General features: G+C 36.0%; 1 protein-coding gene and 1 long non-coding RNA gene across 12 annotated transcripts in view; one reads left to right on the top strand and one right to left on the bottom strand.

The window, feature by feature from the left end:
* Positions 1-18,465, top strand: part of LOC144614889 (uncharacterized) — a 45,938-nt gene extending 27,473 nt beyond the window's left edge. For both annotated transcript variants that reach the window (XR_013553170.1, XR_013553171.1), the window contains 2 exons: positions 2,778-2,888; positions 18,382-18,465. This is a non-coding gene — a long non-coding RNA (uncharacterized LOC144614889). The remainder of the gene's footprint in view (positions 1-2,777; positions 2,889-18,381) is intronic.
* The window catches only part of CEP170 (centrosomal protein 170), a 125,744-nt gene that overhangs the window by 55,688 nt on the left and 51,540 nt on the right, over positions 1-18,516 (bottom strand). For all 10 annotated transcript variants that reach the window (XM_081791851.1, XM_081791853.1, XM_081791850.1 and 7 more), the window contains exons 4-7: positions 13,964-14,042; positions 4,485-4,543; positions 4,228-4,390; positions 2,745-2,879 (exon numbers count right to left, since the gene is read on the bottom strand). In XM_081791851.1, coding sequence (XP_081647977.1) covers positions 2,745-2,879; positions 4,228-4,390; positions 4,485-4,543; positions 13,964-14,042 — 436 coding nt within the window. The remainder of the gene's footprint in view (positions 1-2,744; positions 2,880-4,227; positions 4,391-4,484; positions 4,544-13,963; positions 14,043-18,516) is intronic.

Below are 18,516 nucleotides of genomic sequence, written 5' to 3'. Positions count from 1 at the left end.
CAAAAATTGTCAGTTGTAAAAGTTCAGTCATTTGGAAAATTCATTACGTGAAGGAATTCATCTCTCTGGAGATGATAAAAACAGATCAAGTGTGGACCTACTATACTTGGGAAATGTAGGCCTACTAGAAAAATTATTGGGAAAATTAATACAGAAGAATAAAACAGCTCTATCTCAGAACGCTGATGGAACAGATTCTGGAAATCTGTGAATTTAACATTCATTTACCTTCAAACTCAGTTCTGTTTATACCAAATTAAGTAAATTAATATATTAAATATACTAATATTTTGAGTATACTAATATTCTGTCATAATCTCAACTGCTAGGTATTTAAAACTATTTAATAACTGATTATGCTAGAATTGCTTATCTAAATCAGAAGAGAAAATGGGGACAATACACCTCCAGAAAAGCCATTCCCTTCATTCTTCTGTACGAAATTAAGAAATATTCAATTCCAGATGCTAAAGGCAATGATGAAAGCACATTCACTCAGCCTACAACATACATCCAGCCTGGCATATTCAAGGACTGCAAATAAAGACTAGGAAACAGCAAAAGGAGTCACAACTTGAAAGTTTCCAAATTTAGTGTGATTAGATGAAAATCAACGTAAAAGAGCCAGAGCTTTATTCCTCACAGCTGCACGCACCTTCTTTTCAAACACACCTTTGCAACACTAGAAAACCTTTAGATGTAACCTACGTAAATGTTTACAGCAAGTTAGCAGGCCCTGGGCGCACCTATAGCTAAAGTGAGGGCAGTTCTCCTTTTTAATTGGACTAAAAATACTCGGACAATTTCTGGAGAATTTGATTGCTCCAGTATATACATTTGCTTCCAGGGTTAGGTCTGTAGGAGATTATGGATACATGTGGACCCACTGAGAGGGACATAACAAATTACTAGGTCGCAGATACTCTATTAGCTTTTCTGAAATGTTCCCCCCTCCTAACAATTACTAAGATTTTGCATTCTAATAATGGGTAACCAAGAAGCAAGTCACTTTTTGTATTTACAAGTTGCATGCTTAAAGCATAAATGAATCACTTATTTTCATAACTGGAAACATTTAATAACACTTTCAAAATGATCAAATTAAATAAGTACCCATCTTCAAACTGATTCTACAATCTCGACTAGTATCATAAGTTATTTCAGGTCAGTAAACTGTTCCCCTCATCCTATATTGTAAAAACTGCCAATGATAAATCTGAAACAATAACATCCTTGCACTAACATAAGAAAGCAGATAAGATTCTCTCACAAGACACTTAATAGGCTAAATCTGGCTGGGTTCTTCAAGCAATTTAACACAAACATAAATCACTTAATTCCTTCTTACTCAAAAATAATCCCAAGATTATGAGACAGCTTTTGTCATGTGGCAAAAATGACACTCAATGAGACATGCCACATAAGCTGATAATCATTTAAGAATTTAGTTTCATTCACACAGATGGCCATGAGGGGAGACACCCCCCTATGCGGCCCTATACGCTCACTGTGGACTGGAGGGCTGAGAAAGGGAGAAAAACCAGTTGCTGATGACACTGTAGAGATGCCTTAGCCAACCCTGAAGAGGTACAGTTATTTAAGCCAGGAAATTTCTTTCCTGTTCAGTCTCAGGTAGCATTTGTTATTTGCATCTGATGTAATGCTGAATGACATTCAGTATGAATACTAAGTATTTCTAAGCTTGGACATGAAGAAAACTGCTGGTGGAGAGAAACAAGGAAGCTATGATGGGAATTTATTTGCAAAGTTGACAACTTCAGTTTGGGGCACTTGCAAAATCAAGTTGATAAAGCCAGCTTTCTTAGACCTGTCCAAGGTCAAATTAGCACATATTTAAAGAACAGTGTTCTTAATCTATTTATTTATTTATTTATTTATTTATTTATTTATTTATTATCTTGTACAATTAGGGTCGAAGGTAGAAAATTGAGAAGAGTTGTGCTGGGATCTATCTTTGACTCAGTCAGACTTAGTTTTCCAGACTGCTCCCTGGTACCTGTGTTCAATTCCTACAGTTCTGGATCCTTATCTGACATTATCGTAGAAACTGCCCGTTTCACCCTTTGGTGTTGATGTCTTTGTCAAGTCCTTACGTGACGAATGACACCTCCATTCATTTCCTGGAAATCTTGACCCTTGCTGGTTTAAGGGCACTTGGTTCATTACTAAATCCCTCCAGCAACACAAGAATATGTTCCTTGACTATTAATGTGACCCAGAACTAATTTTTCATTCTGGCTGAACTTGGCTAGTCTTGCTACCATATCCCAACAAACAAAGCAAACTGAGGTTTTAAATAAGTTTTAATTTTATATCACATTTCTGAACATAACAGAAACTGTTCATTTAAAAACATGATTATATACCTGTGAATCTAAGGAAACACACAATTCGTTTGTGCCCACTATTTTGGTCTAATTGAAACATTTTAAAAATTCTTTTTAAATACCTTAAATGCTCAGTTACATTATTAATCTATTTTCCAAGTTTTAATCTCATAAGTTGGAAAAACCTTTTAAATAAAATGATACTGGAATTAATACTTTATATGAGAATCATTCATAATAAACTTAAAATGACAACATCATTAAGACATTCATCAACATTTTTTATTAAATTAAGGAGTAGTAGATATCTTTTTTTCAGAGTTGCCAGATTTTTGTTTAATTACAAATTCTTCCCCAAATGTCCATTTAATGTCACAGTCTTGAGATTTTCCTTACCTGCTGTTCCAGTTTCATGACTTTTTTCTTCAGGTTTGCCATTTGACTTGAAAGCCCTTTGTTCATCCACCTCATCATCCCCCCACCATGATGGCTGCCCATATAATGGAGTACCACGGGGCATCGCAGAAATATCTGGAAAAGGTGAAAAAAAATCTGTCTAAAGTATATGAAACAGAAAAAAAAAATGGTTTTGCACAATGCTAGAATTGTCTGGCTAATTTATTAAATGAAAACAACATATAGTCTAGATAGTTGAAGAGTACTCTAAGTTGAAAAACTTAGTTTTTGTGTCAGACCTTATTCAATGTTGGACATGACTAAATAAATGAAATTTTGCACTGGCTGATATCTAAGTAATGCACACTGCTGTAACCTAATAGCTTTTTGCTAAGGTGTACTCAGTGTTTTGGTATACAGAAATGGCTCATTAAGTAAGTCGAGATAAAAAAGACAAAAGTAAGTTTTGGTATGAATGACCATGAAAAAGTTTTTTAAGCCTAGGGGGACTGTACAGTAACTAAATTTAACCTAGATGTTAACATGACTAGTAGATTTATATTTGAGCAAATTTGGTAATGCCTATTCTATTAATTTAAAAAAATTGTTTTTGTATGAATAGGATTATTTATGTAGAGCTGTTCCTGGAACATCATATATACAATAATAATTATGATGACATAATATCATTGGATATTTCCTTTTATTTTTTTAGATTTTTTATTGTTATTTTTAAATTTTTTTAACATTTATTTACTTTTGAGAGACAGAGAGAGACAGAACACGAGCAGGGGAGGGGCAGAGAGAGAGGGAGACACAAAATCCGAAGCAGGCTCCAAGCTCCGAGATGTCAGCACAGAGCCTGACACAGGGCTTGAACTCACGAACCATGACATCATGACCTGAGCCAAAGCTGGACGCTCAACTAACTGAACCACCCAGGTGCCGCTGGATATTTCCTTTTAATTCACTTGTTATAATTCAAAAAAAGCAGACAAACATTAAATAAAAATATTGAAAACTATATTTCTCTCAAATATTTAAATATATTAAACACACCTACATATAACTGTCATATGTAATTATGTGTTATAAAATGCTTTCTAATGAAAGCGTTGGCTATATTAAAACCTACTCTAAAATTGTCATTATTACAAATTTATATGGACATGGCCAACTTTTTTAGAACAAAGGATGCAGGGCGCCTGGGTGGCGCAGTCGGTTAAGCGTCCGACTTCAGCCAGGTCACGATCTCGCGGTCCGTGAGTTCGAGCCCCGCGTCAGGCTCTGGGCTGCTGGCTCGGAGCCTGGAGCCTGTTTCCGATTCTGTGTCTCCCTCTCTCTCTGCCCCTGCCCCGTTCATGCTCTGTCTCTCTCTGTCCCAAAAATAAAATAAAAAATGTTAAAAAAAAAAAAAAGAACAAAGGATGCAATTTCTTCATAACCACGTATAAATATGGTATTTTCAAACAGGTTAACTTACCCATGGCTTTTTCCTCAGACTTCAGTGCTTCTGTGGCTTTATGCTGCACCTCTGCTGATGTATCTGCTCCCTTTGAATCCAGGCTTTTGGCACACGCAGATTTTGATAACTCTGATTCTGAAGATTTTTGGGACAGCTGAAGCTGAATGGTAAACTTCTCATGCTATAAAACATTTAAAAATGAAAGTGAAACATCCAGGAGTGAAATCGACCCTAGCAAATGGTGGATTTAAAGGAAATAAGTAAAAAATGTTTACCTTTAGTGCTTCTTCAGGAACCCTCATTTCTCCTCGAACTACAGTGAAAAGATTTGTATGTAAACAAGGCTAAGGAAGAATATATTTCAAAATTGTGATAATCAAGCTTAAAATAATCAAAGATAATTTAGGAATTGTCCTATTTTCAATAGGTAATTACAACAGAAGTATCATATTCCCCTTAAGAGTTAAATGTTAAAATATGCTCATAACTGTGAGGACTTTACTTTTTAAATACCAGAGAAAAATCTTGGGGCACCTGGGTGGCTCAGTTGGTTAAGCATCTCACTTCAGCTCAGGTCATGATCTCATGGTGCGTGGGTTCGAGCCCCGCGTGGGGCTCTCTGCTGACAGCTTGGAGCCTGGAACCTGCTTTGGATTCTTTGTCTCCCTCTTTCTCTGCCCCTCCCCATTTGTGCCCTCCTTCTCTCTCTCTCTCTTTCAAAAATAAAGAAACATTAAAAAAAAATACATACTAGAGAAAAATCTTAAAATCTAGCAAATAATTCTAAACTTAATAACGGCCTTCAGGAAGTAAATAACTGGGTAATAAATCAGAGCACAAAGACATGTTCAGTTCTCACAAACAAACAATATGACTACAAAGAAGAAAAAGCACCTGGATCAAATTATATTAATACTTAATCACAAAAATGTAAAAGGAAGTATGTCATCAGTGATTATCCAACAGCAAATCCTGAAAGAATTCGATTACTCAGACTTCACAAGCATTGATAAAAATGAAGCTCACTCTGAAAGTGCAGAAGAAATTCTATAATTAGGGTCCTTACAACAACCACAATCACCCCTTTCCTCCAGACATTGCAATCAGGGTCGTATCACACTGACAAACAACCGATTCTATACAATTAGAACCAAATGCTAGAAATAATGGGTGCTTTCATTATTATGCCAAAAAGAACAATGCCTCTGTATATTAAAAAACATCTTTCACTAAACAGTAGAGGTCACATTTCCCACCATTACTTAACCCTGTACTGAAAGGACTTTTATAACCATGTACTAAATTCTATTATCCTTTACCAATTCATAGCACCCTATGACTTCAAGGCTAGAAAGCTGTAATTATCACAAATGATTGGGGTAAAAATAGTTCCCATGCATAAGGAGCAGTAAACTTGCAAATGAGTTTTTAACTTCTATTTCTGTTCATTAAAATGATAAAAATTCAGAATTTTTTGGAATTGTAAAGAGCTTTAGGGACTATCCTGTTTAATTCCTGTTTAATATCTCATCCTTCTCTTCTATACATAGGGAACTTGAGGAATGGAAGGGCAAAACCTAAGACGAGAATCTTGTCAGCTGAAACCCAGTCCAGGGTTCCTGTAGCTGTGAAATATTAGAATTTTCCTTTTTTGTTATATGCATATGCTGATACATATTTGCTGACATATATGAAAATAAGTATTTCATAATTAGTAATTTCATACTTAATGAAAAATAAAAGTCCAGTAACTTTGTTTTATACCCAAGAAATGCATGAACAGCTGGAGGAGATTCACAGCATTTGCATACTTCCAATGGAAAACACAGTGTCTCAAAAAAACAGAAAGCCATTTCCATTTTTTCAATGGGAAACACCAATGATTTTAGCCTGCTCTGGGGGTTTTCCGGTGCTCCATTCAAGTTTATTGCTGAGGGAGTTCCAGGCTGTCCCCTAAGGCTAGTGTGGGGTCTTATGTTTACACTGAAGACTCCTTGAAGATCTGGGAAAACTTGAGAGAGCCCACCCTTCTTGGGGTCAAACACTTCATCTTTCAAAAAGTTTCATGTGTGTGAAACCAAAGATTTCAAGGATCCTCTTGTTTGGGTCATGAGTTCACCTGAGAACACCGGTCTGGCTGGGAGATTCTGAGACTGCCCTAATTCCAGCTTAGCTACCTTCTTCCTAATGTAACTTCCTAAGTTATAAAAAGTTTAAAATCCTACTTATTAAAAATTGTATCTGTTAGGTTATTTCCCTGTTTCTTTACATCGGGCTGTGATTGCGATTTTACATCTTCCCTATGCTCAGTTTATTCAAGAAATGTTTATTGGGGCACCAGGTGGCTCAGTAGGTTAAGTGCCTGACTTCAGCTCAGGTCATCATCTCCTGGTTCGTGGGTTTGAGTCAGCATCTGGCGCCACAATTACAGTGTGGAGCCTGCTTGGGATTCTCTCTTTCTCTCTCTGCCCCTCCCCCACTTGTGCTCCCTTCAGGGAGCTGTCTCTAAATAAATAAACTTAAAAAAAAAAAAATGTTTATCTACAAGTGGGGTCAAAGAAACTCATCTGCATACTAGTAATGCATTCAAAAACATCTTATCTAAATGTTATCTCTTATCTAGATAATCTTAGCTAGATAAAACATCTTATCTAAATGACAATTAAAGCTAACTAAAAGGAGGGCAACATTTTGAACAGTTTTAGTTACTCCTAGGGCCTTAAAACAACAGGTGTCAGTGTGAACTTGCATCTCAAAAATCATTTTAAAAATTAATTTAAGTTGCTTCACTCGGGAGATACCAAACACTTACAGAAGAAATCAAATATTATATATGAGTTTTTGTTGCTTGGTACAAGGTTTCCAGTGTTAAGGTTTCAAAAGATGCTGTATTTTCAAACTGTTTAATGGGCATTAATACAATATTCTCTGAAAAACTGTATTACTAAAAAGAATGTGACTTTCATGGTGTTGAAGACACTGGATGCCACAACAAATGAGAATACTTGAATTATTTTACACAATGAAAAATACATTCTTTTTCTAAAATTTATGTGTCTTATATGTGTGATTTAAAATACATATATAGTAAGACTACCCTTAAAAATTTTCCTTAAAGTTAGCCAAAAACTTGTCTGTTTGGATCTTCTCCTTAGAAATATGGGAAATTTAGGGGCACCTGGGAGGCTCAGTCGGTTAGGTGTTCGACTTTGGCTCAGGTCGTTATCTCACTGTTTGTGGGTTCTAGTCCCATGTCGGGCTCTGGGCTGACAGCTCGGGGCCTGGAGCCTGCTTCGGATTCTGTGTCTCCCTCTCTCTCAAAAATAAATAAACATTAAAAAAAACCAAAACATTGTTTTAAAGAAATGTGGGAAATTTAGGGGTGCCTGCATGGCTCAGTTGGTTAAGCACCCAACCCTTGATTTCAGCTCAGGACATTATCTCCCAGTTTGTGAGTTCAGGCCCCCCATCAGGCTCTGTGATGACAGTTTGGAGTCTGCTTGGTATTCTCTCTCTCCCTCTCTCTGCCCCTCCTCTGCTCGTGTTCTCTCTCTCCCTCTCAAAATAAATAAACATTAAAAAAATATATATGGGAAATTTGTTTGACTACATTCATAATATAATACACAATTACGCTAAAATAGATTGCACATTGTATTAACAAGGCAGGTCCTAGAAGATGCCAAAGTTAAAAAAAAAAAAAAAAAAAGTTCATAGCAGAAAACCTTCCAAGGGTAAAATTTTATTTCTTTAAGCAAACTTTCTACTAGCTTAAGTTTGTCTTTATCTTCAGAAAGATGTATCGTTTTGTTCTGGCAGATCAATTCCTTTGTCCAGCTTTTAGAAAACCTTGTTTTAAAACAACTCCTTTAAACTTTTCTTCTATGACTTTATTCCATATCTAATAGCTCATGTCAATTTCTTAAATTTAGCTCTCTCAAACTTTGGAAACATCCTCCATTTTTGAAATCTGGAAAGTGTGTTCATGCTTTGTTGTGGACATCAATCACATTAATCGGGAAGAACCCTAACTTCTCTAAATGAAGAGTCTTTGATTTTTAGTTATGTTTATCCCCTTCCCGATCATTTTAGCAGCCATGATCTGGACCCAAACACACAATGCCATAGGTAATGTTCCAATTATAGATAAATCATCATCTTAAAAGCCACAACAATGATTTTTACCTTGTTTCTAATACAATTAATCCAATCGTTTTGTGGACATTACAGGAATAGACAACTACTTTGGGAAAAAGCAGCCCATTAAAAAAATTAAGGTACTAGGTTCTTATAATAACCCTGAGATGACTGAGATGGTAAGGATTTTGAGATTTATGGTATTTAAGTAATGTTTAAATCATTTTCCACTAAACATGGAAACCATATCATATTCTGATATTCCTTCTAGTTCACCAGTGATTCCATCTTTTTTTCTTTTTAACGTTTATTTTTGAGACAGAGATAGAGTGCGAGCAGACACAGAAAGAGGGAGACACAGATCTGAAGCAGGCTCCAGGCTCTGAGCTGTCAGCACAGAGCCCGACGCGGGGCTTGAACTCATGAACCATGAGATCACGACCTGAGCCAAAGTCGGATGCTTAACTGACAGCCACCTAGGCACCCCTGCATCTTAATCTTTTTTAGACTGGTTCCTTATCTCTCCCACCTCTTAATACTGGTATAGAATAGGTTTCAGTTCTTGGATCTCTTACCAATCTATATACACTACTATATATTAACTACTACTTTTCCAGACACATGAAAGCTGAAAGAATTCATCACCAGCAAAACCATACTGCAAGAAATGTTAAAGGAAGCCCTGAGCAGAAAGAAAATGATATCAGATGAGAAGAACAGATCTATAAAGAGGAGCGAAGAGCATGAGAAATGATAGTTACACTGGTTTAAGCTATAAGAGTACAATGGGCATAAAGATATGATATTTTTATTTCAATCTCATTAAAAGATAATTGACCTTCCACTTGTAATAATGTAGTATGGAGTTTGTAACATCTAAGAATAGAGTTTGACAATCATAGCACAAAGGTCAGTACAGAAGAAATGAAAGTATACTACTGTAAGGTTCTTATACTATATGTGAATTGGTACAATATTGCTTGAAGATACAACTTAAAGAAGTAACTACAAATCTTGAAGCAACCAATCAAATAAAAAAGTTATAGTTAATAAGCCAATAAAAGACATAAAATGGCATCATACAAAATGTTCAAAAAATCCAAAATAAATTAGAGGAAAAAGAAAACTGATGGCACAAATAGAACAAATATCAAGATGACAGAGGTAAACCTAATTACATCAATAATCACACTGAATGTGAACGACCTAAATCCCCTAATTAAGGCAGAAATGATCAGATTGAATAAAAAAAATACCAACTGTATGATGCCTACTTTAAATGTAAAGATACAAATAGGTTAAAGCAAAAGAATATAAAAAAGAATAGAAAAGATGTTCCTTGCTAACGGCAATCCAAAGAAAGAAAGGAAAGAAAGAAGAAAGAGAAAGCTGGAACAACTAAATCAATGTCAAAACAAACTATATTTTAGAGCAAAGAACATTGTCTTGAATAGAGCAGGTCTTTTTCTTTTATTTATTTTTTTTAAGTTTATTTATTTATTTTGAGGGAGAGTGAAAGTGTGAGCTGGGGAGGGGTAGAAAGAGAAGGAGCCAGAGAATCCCAAGCAGACTCCAAGCCCAGCACAAAGCCCTACTTGTGGCTTGATCTCATGACTGCGAGATCAAGACTTGAGCTGATATCAAGAGTTGAACACTCAACCCACTGAGCCACCTAGGTGCCCCCAGCAGGTCAATTTATAATAATTAATGGGATCAATTCATCAAGAAGATATTTTAATCCTAAATGTTTATGTACCTAATAACCAGGTTTCGAATTATATGAAGAAAAACTACTGCAAGGAGAAATAAGCAAATCCATAATTATAGCCTAAGATTTCAATATTGATGTCTCAATTAACAGAACAAGTAGACAATCATTCGGTAAAACATAGAAGGTGTGAACCAAATTGGCCTGACATTAATAGAACACTTCACCCAAACAACAGAAATGCACATTCTTTTCAAGTACATATGGAAAACTTACCAGGAGAGATAAATTAGGTATATTCTGGGCCATAGGACAAGTCTCAATAAATTTAAAACGATTTGAGACATACAAAGTATGTTCTCTCATCAGCATGGAATTAAATTAGAAATTAATAACAGAAAGTCTCTGGGAAAATCTCCAAATTACTTAGAAACTAACAAACTTATTCAAAATTATTTGAATAACCAGTACTCAAAAATCAAGAGAAATCAGAAAGTATTTTGAACGGTAGAGCAGTACTTAGGAGAAAATTTATAGAACTAAAAGCCTATATTAAAAAAAAGTCTCAAACGAATAACCTCAGTTTTTATCTAGGAAAAGGAAATTAATAAGATACAAATCAAAGAGAAAATAGAGGAAACTCAGTTAAACCAAAAGCTTGTTTTTCTCAGAAGATTCTTCCCATTTTCTCCATGAAATTCACTCTACCCACAGAATTCTGTCAGTTAATGGTGACTCTACTTTTCCAACTGCTGAGATCAAGTGCCAAATCTTGGACTTTCTTTCATTCTACTTCCAATCTAATCAAGAATATTACTGGCTTCCTCTTCAAGATGCATCCATAATCTGATTCCTCACCACCTCCTCTTTCACCACCCTGCCATAAACCTCTGACTCACTTGGGGCTACTACACAGCCTCCTAACTCACCTCCCTCTTTTCACCGAGGCCCACTTCCATCCTTAGTCTTCTTGAACAAGAATAGCCACAGGATGTTTCTAAGTAAGTCATTATCATGTCACTCTTCTGGTCAAACCCCTGTAAATGGCTCCCCATTCCACTTAGAATAGAAGTCAAAATCCTTGCAATGGTCTGTTAGGGCAGATGTGCACCCCGCTCCCATACCCCATCTTCCTACTCTTTTCTGGTCCCAACCACAATGACTTTTGAAGGCTGTTCTTCAAACATGCCAAACATGTTGCTGCTTCAAGTCCTTTGTATTTAACTCTTCTATCTTCCTGAAGAGCAATTTTCCCTGATATCCATATGGCCAGCTTCTTTACTTTCTCCTTATCTTTGCTCCACTGTGGGCTCCATGAATATCCTTTTTTAAAATTACAACCTCCCACTCACCACCACGAGCTCTCTGGATCCCCCAGTTACACTTTTTCTCCATAGAACTTATCATCCTCTACTATTCTTTTTTTGTGTGCTGTCAGCTTCCTTCAACCCCATTAGAGTATAATCGCCAGGAGGACACGTATAATGGCCAGGAGGACAGAGTGGTCTGTTTCTTTCACTTTCGTGTCCCCAGACCATGGGGACAAGGATCTCCCAGCACACAGGAGATACACACATTTAATAACTGTGAAGTGAATAACCTTAGGCTTGCATATCTGCTAAAGTTTGGCCACTTGGACACTTAAGAGCTCCTTTTTGATTACTGCAGGGATTATTATCCCTCATGAGTTTATAGTCATTTCTTAAACTTGGATATTTCTTCCACTACTGGCTTTTCCAAATCACTTAATTTCTTTAATTAGAAAAGCGCTTGTGGCAGATAAATTTTGTGTCTTCAGTTCTATCTCAATTCATGGTAAGATGTTCCTTCTATTACTGTGACATTGTAATAAAGAGTTTTCCACTCCAAAGAAGAGGAGTTCGTAAACTGGCTAACTATTAAGCTTAATTTTAATAAAAATAAAGCACAATTATTTCAGCCAAATATAAAACAGGTAAATGTAACATATAAAATTTGTTTTAAAAATTTCATCCTAATGTTCATTTATGTATAGTTTTCAAAAATCATAAGCAATAGGAGATGCTATTTTAAAATAATAAAATTTACTGAGCCTACTCTGAAGATTTGGATAACAGTTCTGGTTCAACACCGATTCATAACACGAAGAAAGTCCTTTGGAACCAACAAAACATTTGTCCCAGCAACTCCTATTGCTGACTACTATGAGCTGGTATATAAAAAAGGAAGTATTAGTTCACTACTAAGAAATCACTACACAAATTGTAAAAGTGGGAGTTATTTCTCAGCAGTTTTCTTTCCTTTTTTTTAATGTTTATTTGAGAGAGAGAGGGAGAGAGCGAGCGAGGGAGGGGCAAAGAGAGAAAAAACAGGCTCCAGGAGAATCTGAAACAGGCTCCAGGCTCGGAGCTGTCAGCACAGAGCCTGACATGGGGCTCAAACTCACAAGCTGTGAGATCATGACCCGAGCTGAAGTCAGGCGCTCAACCGCGGACTGAGCCACCCAGGAGCCCCTCAACAGTTTTCTCTTGATTTAAAAGTCAAAGTAAACATTATAGAGTTTTATTGAAACTCAGATTTTCTATTTTCTCATGTTTTGAATCAGATTAAGGAGGTATTTAAATTCAAAATATATTTATTTGCATTTATTGTTTGATGAAACTTTTTATGCTGGTGGAAAATGGTCCATGGATCAAGGCTTTAATGTTAATTCTTAATCATTTTATGTGATTCATATTCTTAAAAGGATTTAAAACATACAACTCATAAATACTAAGATTCAACGGTTTCACTTTTCAATGTTCCTTTGCTGTACAAGTATAAAGTTCATATGATGTGCTAAAAACTATTTTTCACAAATTTTAAGTTAAATCTAAGAAAAAAAAACTGGTTATGCTTTAAGAACAATTTTAAAGTGTTAGTACATTTATTTTATCTATGCATCAACTCCAGGTAGCTGAGACTACATTTGCTATAGTATAGTGATCAAAGTCCAGCTGACTTGCCAATGTTTAATATATTCTTCAATATTAAAATCCAGATAAATGTAGTAACTGAAAAATGAAAACTCAAGAAAAACATTCAGTATAGAATATGTATATTTTAATTAAATAAAGTAAGTCTCCTTTATTTCAAAGCTTTTTGCCTTATATGAATAGAAATGCTTTATTCTTCTTCACTAGTGGTTCTTTACTATACCCTAGGGAGGACAAAGTCATGTCCCCACTCACTTCTTAGAATCCTATTTTGTTACTTACTTATTTACTTATTAAAAGATTTTATTTTTAAGTAATCTCTACAACCAACGTGGGGCTCAAGCTCTGAGATCAAGAGTCGCATGCTCTACTGAATGAGCCAGCCAGGCGCCCCTAGAATCCTATTTTTAACGAAAGAATTTTAAATACACACTAACTGTATAATGAACTGAGCCAGGGAGTATGGGTCTCAGAAGATATAGGATACTGAAAAATCTGAGTTAAATAAGTGACAGAGACAGAATTCTTAAAACAGAGTAAAAGTACTAATGGGAAAAAAAGGTAGGGATAAGTTCTCACACTCCTCCCGGGACACTGATCTGTGCCATGCTCATCCAAACAACAACAAAATCCCTGGGCTGGGCTAATATTAAACAGTCCTTTGTCCTCTCCTTGTTACATTCTCTGATACCCAAATTACACATGTAAATACCACTGCTGAAACTATAGGGATGGGGGAAAAGCTGAGTCCATCAACTTTTCTAGGATTATTTTTAGGAATAGGCATAACAACCAGAAAATATACGTATTATTTTTAAACATGTATTTTAGTATGGGAGGGCAAAGAGACTTCTAGCATGCCTTTACTGAAAATTCTTAGATCAAGAAATGTTAATGTACATCAGAAAAGCTTTATGAATAAATTCAATAAATGCACAAAATCATATAAGGATATCATATCCAAATCTCAGCTTATCTTCAAGTTTCAAGGTGATATAAGTCTGTTCTGGAATCCTTACATCATTCACAAAAGTCTACAAAGAGAGAAAAAGATCTTAGGTTATATATGAAGTATTAATTATTACATTTCAGACAAACAAACACTCAAACCTTATACTTAAAAATACATTAGCTATGGTGGCTAACACAGCTTGTGTATTACAAAATGTGCCAGGCATCTTATAGGCTGATAAATGATTTTCATACTAAGTCTTTTATTAATAATTGAACACACAAAGAACCAGGCTGTACCTCCTCTAAGTCCATCATGCTGCCAAGACAAATACAGGCATTTAAAAATGATGCTAAGAAAAGCTCCTAATGTGAAGCTAGCAAATTGTAAAATACTTAACTTTTGATATATCATCAAGATGCAGGGGACTCAATTTTAGCTTTTTTCGGACAATTCTAATTATTTGTGAGGTCTGATGTTTCATTTCATTACTTTTTAAAAAAATTTATTTATTTTGAGAGAGAGCTCGAGCGAGTGGGGGAGGGGCAGAGAGAGAGAGAGAATCCCAATCAGTAGCTTGATGCAGGGCTCGAACTCAAAACAGTGGGATCATGACCTGAACCAAAACCAAGAGTCAGATGCTCAACTGACTGAGCCACCCAGGTGCCCCTATTCCATTTTTTAAAGTAAATTTTCTTTTTGTTCTTTAGAAGAATTCTAAGAATAAAAGTAATGAAATACTGGGACACCTGGTGGCTCAGCCAGTTGAGCGTCTAACTCCTGGTTTCAGTTCTGGTCGTGATCTCACAGTTCATGGGTTCAAGCCCCGCATTGGTCTCTGGACCTGCTTGAGATTCTCTCTCTCCCTCTTTCTTCTCTAACCCTTCCCCTGCTCACAAGCACATGCCCTCTCCTCTCTCTCTCTCTCAAAATAAAGAAATAAACTTAAAAAAAAAAAGGAATAAAACTGCTATTCTATTTCACAATTGCCATATGAGTCTTTCAGACCTTTTTATGACTCTAAGATACATTATGGGATCTTACTGATCTTATTTTTCCTTTTTTTTTTTTTGAAACACTGTGCTATTTCACATCATTATTTTATCATTACTCATCAATTATTTCTAACTATGCTGAAAATGACCAACATAATAAGAAAACAGAAGAAAATGGAATTGCCCAGAACATTACTATCCAACAGAAATATAGTGCAAGCCCCAAATGCAAGCCAAACATATACTATGAAATTTTCCAGTAGGTGCATTAAAAAAGTTAATGTAAAAGGTGAGATTAATTTTAATGCTATATTTTAACCCAACCTATATATCCAAAATAGTACCATTTCAACAAATAATTAAATATTTTTCAATAAGAACTTGACCAATTCTGTATTTCACGTTTTCACAGCATTCTTGCATCTTTTGATGTTTTCCAACACTTATTTGATTTAGTTTCTAAGTGGATAAATGCCCAAGGCAGGTATCTATCAGGTAACTAGAAGCAAAGATGATGTAAAAAGAAATAAATTAACCTTCTGTTAACAAATCTAAAACTGAGAAATGTTTTGCAATAATAGAAGAAAGCTATCATCTTAATAAAACTATAAGCTATCAAAGTCTTAAAAATAATGCATTTTGACAATACAATGCAAGAAGAACTAGAAATAATGATAAGCTAGAACCAGCTGGATATGTACTTGAAATTTGAAAAGCAACATTTACAAAACGGATATATATCCCAGGTCTCCCTTGACAACTGATGAACAATACCCATTTTGTGTATTATGTACCTTTCAAAACCAGAAAAATATGAGCTTGTCATGACTAATTTTTACTTAAAATTTCAAGTTGTTTTTCATTATCCTTTTATCCTTACTTCCGCAAATTATTTGTAAAAAGACAAAGAGTCAACTAGACACAGATGGCAAATGGTAATGACTATTTTTCCTGGCACGTTGGAAGTTAAATTGGAATTTGCTAGATTCACAGAACACAGAACAATGTTATACTTAACTGCTCAGAATGCAGATATCATATAAATACCCAAGTTTTCCTCTGGTAGGCTGAAACTTTAAAAATTACTTTTTTCCTAGTGAATTCCATTTTTTTAAATCTTCTATTTTATTGGATTTGAGATGGCCATAATACCTTATCTGGTAAAGCTCCCTCCATGGTGAGGAAGTTCAGAAGGGTCCTAAGTGACATACAGTAAAATATTACAGGAAATTACGTGATTACGGTCATATGCTCAAATTCCTATGCACGACTAGCACTTTGTAATAGGTCACAGAATACCAATTTATAAATCTATAGAAAAAAATAGAAGTTATAGTCTTAATTTCAAGCACAGATATATGAAGATAGTGGCATACTGCTAAAACTTGAGATCACACCTTAGTATGATGCATGAGTAATCCTAGAAAATAAGCTTCCAACAACCTTCACACCGAAAGATTAAAATGTTAATATAAAGAAAATTTTGAATACAGGCATTTATAAGCTTTAATTTCATGTTCATTTCCAAAATGAACATTTTACAGTGTTTTAAAAGTTACACCCTGAGGCAGGCACCTGGGTGGCTCATTCAGTTAAGTGTCTGACTTTGGCTCAGGTCATGATCTCATGGTTCGTGAGTTCAAGTCCCACGTAGGGCTCTGTGCTGACAGCTTGGAGCCTGCTTCAGATTCTGTGTCTCCCTCTCTCTCTGCCCCTCCCCCACTCACGTTCTCTCTGTCTCCCTCAAAAATGAACATTAAAAAAAAAAGTTAAACCTGGAGTTTTCCAAAATATTCTATGTAGAGTTACAAAACAGAAGAGCTTTTTCAAATGATGGAAAAGAAAAGAATAAAAGAAAACATTAATTCACTGATGTTTAGTATGCAGAAGACAAGCAATTAGATACTTGATGTACAAGGAATGCCACACTTCTAAGCCAGTTTTACTTAAAATTGTTTCAACTTAAACAACCATTTTACTCAAAAGGCTTAACATGACCAATCAGATCCACGCAAAGCTTAAGACAGCTCAATTCTCTTAATTATTAAGCACCTACTGTGTGTTTAACATACATACTAGGTAGGTACTTGCAGAACAAGAAACATACAATTTTAATATGCTGGCATTTATGACGGAAATATTCCCTAAGGTCTAAGAAGGCTTAGGAAATATGAGCCAAACGCAAAGTTTCAGCTTACAAAAATGCAAGTGAAAACATCTGAAGGGAAAAAGTCTCCTGAAGGTCTGAAATTACGCAAGGAGGAGAGAAAATTTCAAAGAGCAACAGGCAAAAAAAAAAAAAAAAAAAAAAAAAAAAAATCATTTAAGTAAATCAATTATGGAGCTATTTTAGTAAGTCAAACATGGGGAAAAATAGGATTGATTCCTTACGTCAACACCATTTGATCACACTTGTGCCTTGTAGGAGGAACAGACAACAACAAGAAGGCACAGAGAATGAATTGACAAACATCTGAGTTCAGAAGTGGAATAAGAGCTGGGATTCACACTGACGTCTCTGAACTACAAATCCCACATTCTCTCCAACTCAAGGAAGTATGGGTGCCCGAGCCAGGCCAGCTCTTCAAACTCCCTCTTCCAAACCACTAGCTCATAGAAGCAAACCAAACTAGAAAAACATCTATTTATTTGACATACAACAAAATTGCATAATTGATTGCATAAAACCACATAACCACTGTGTATTGTATTAACGCTCTGGGAAATCTGAACAGAGTGAGTGGCCAGGGGCGTAACCACCCCAATCACACTGCCAGAGACAAAAGTCATCTCTTTTTTCCTTCTCCTCTGCATACTCTCTCCACTCTACGCCACTGTGGTCTGATGCTGGTAGAAACCCCAGTGCCAAAAGGGGATCCAGCAGAAGCTAGAACACAGGGAGTCAAGGGGGCAGCCTAGAACAAAAGCCAGAGGTAGAATGCCACGGGAGGCACATGGCAGAGGCCACAGTGGCTCTCAGAGGGGCAAGTGCCCCAGTGGGAGAGGGAGGCAGGAAGAAGTGAAGGCAAATAAGGGTTCTCATAGGAGAAGCTTCTAGGGGCTTGCAGGGAAACAGGCCACCATAACATCAGCAACAAAACCCGTTCCAGCTTCCTTAGGCAGAGCAATCTCATGTTGGTAGCAATAACATCAAGCATAAATCTAGGTCCCCTGGGAGTGTTCTTTTAGGGTAGGATGAAAGGGAGGAGTGAAAGTGGTCACAGTTAAGAGTTATTTATTTATAAGCTGGGGTTAGTTGGTACGTGCTTTTAAAAAAAATAAGGCAGTGGATTCACTGGAAAGCATGTAGGCTACAGGGTGCTGCACTCGTTGTCACTGCTTTGCTTGCCACGCCACCACCGCCAGCACTTACTGAATGCTCACCACCTACTGTTCTAATCATTTACAATATGAACTTATTTATAGCTTTGGCACAACCTGAGAGAAACGCCATTTTGCTACGAACATTAAAAAAGTTGAGGAACAGAAAAATTCAGTAACCCGTCTACAGTTACGTCACCGGTAAGAATTCAAGCGGGGCTCATAACCACTACATCGTGT

The sequence above is a fragment of the Panthera onca genome, chromosome F1, assembly GCF_046562875.1.
Source record: "Panthera onca isolate mPanOnc1 chromosome F1, mPanOnc1 haplotype 2, whole genome shotgun sequence".
NCBI classification, from domain to species: Eukaryota; Metazoa; Chordata; class Mammalia; order Carnivora; family Felidae; genus Panthera; species Panthera onca.
The sequence above is the reverse complement of the archived record's forward strand: the minus strand, read 5'-3'. Positions and strand labels throughout refer to the sequence as shown.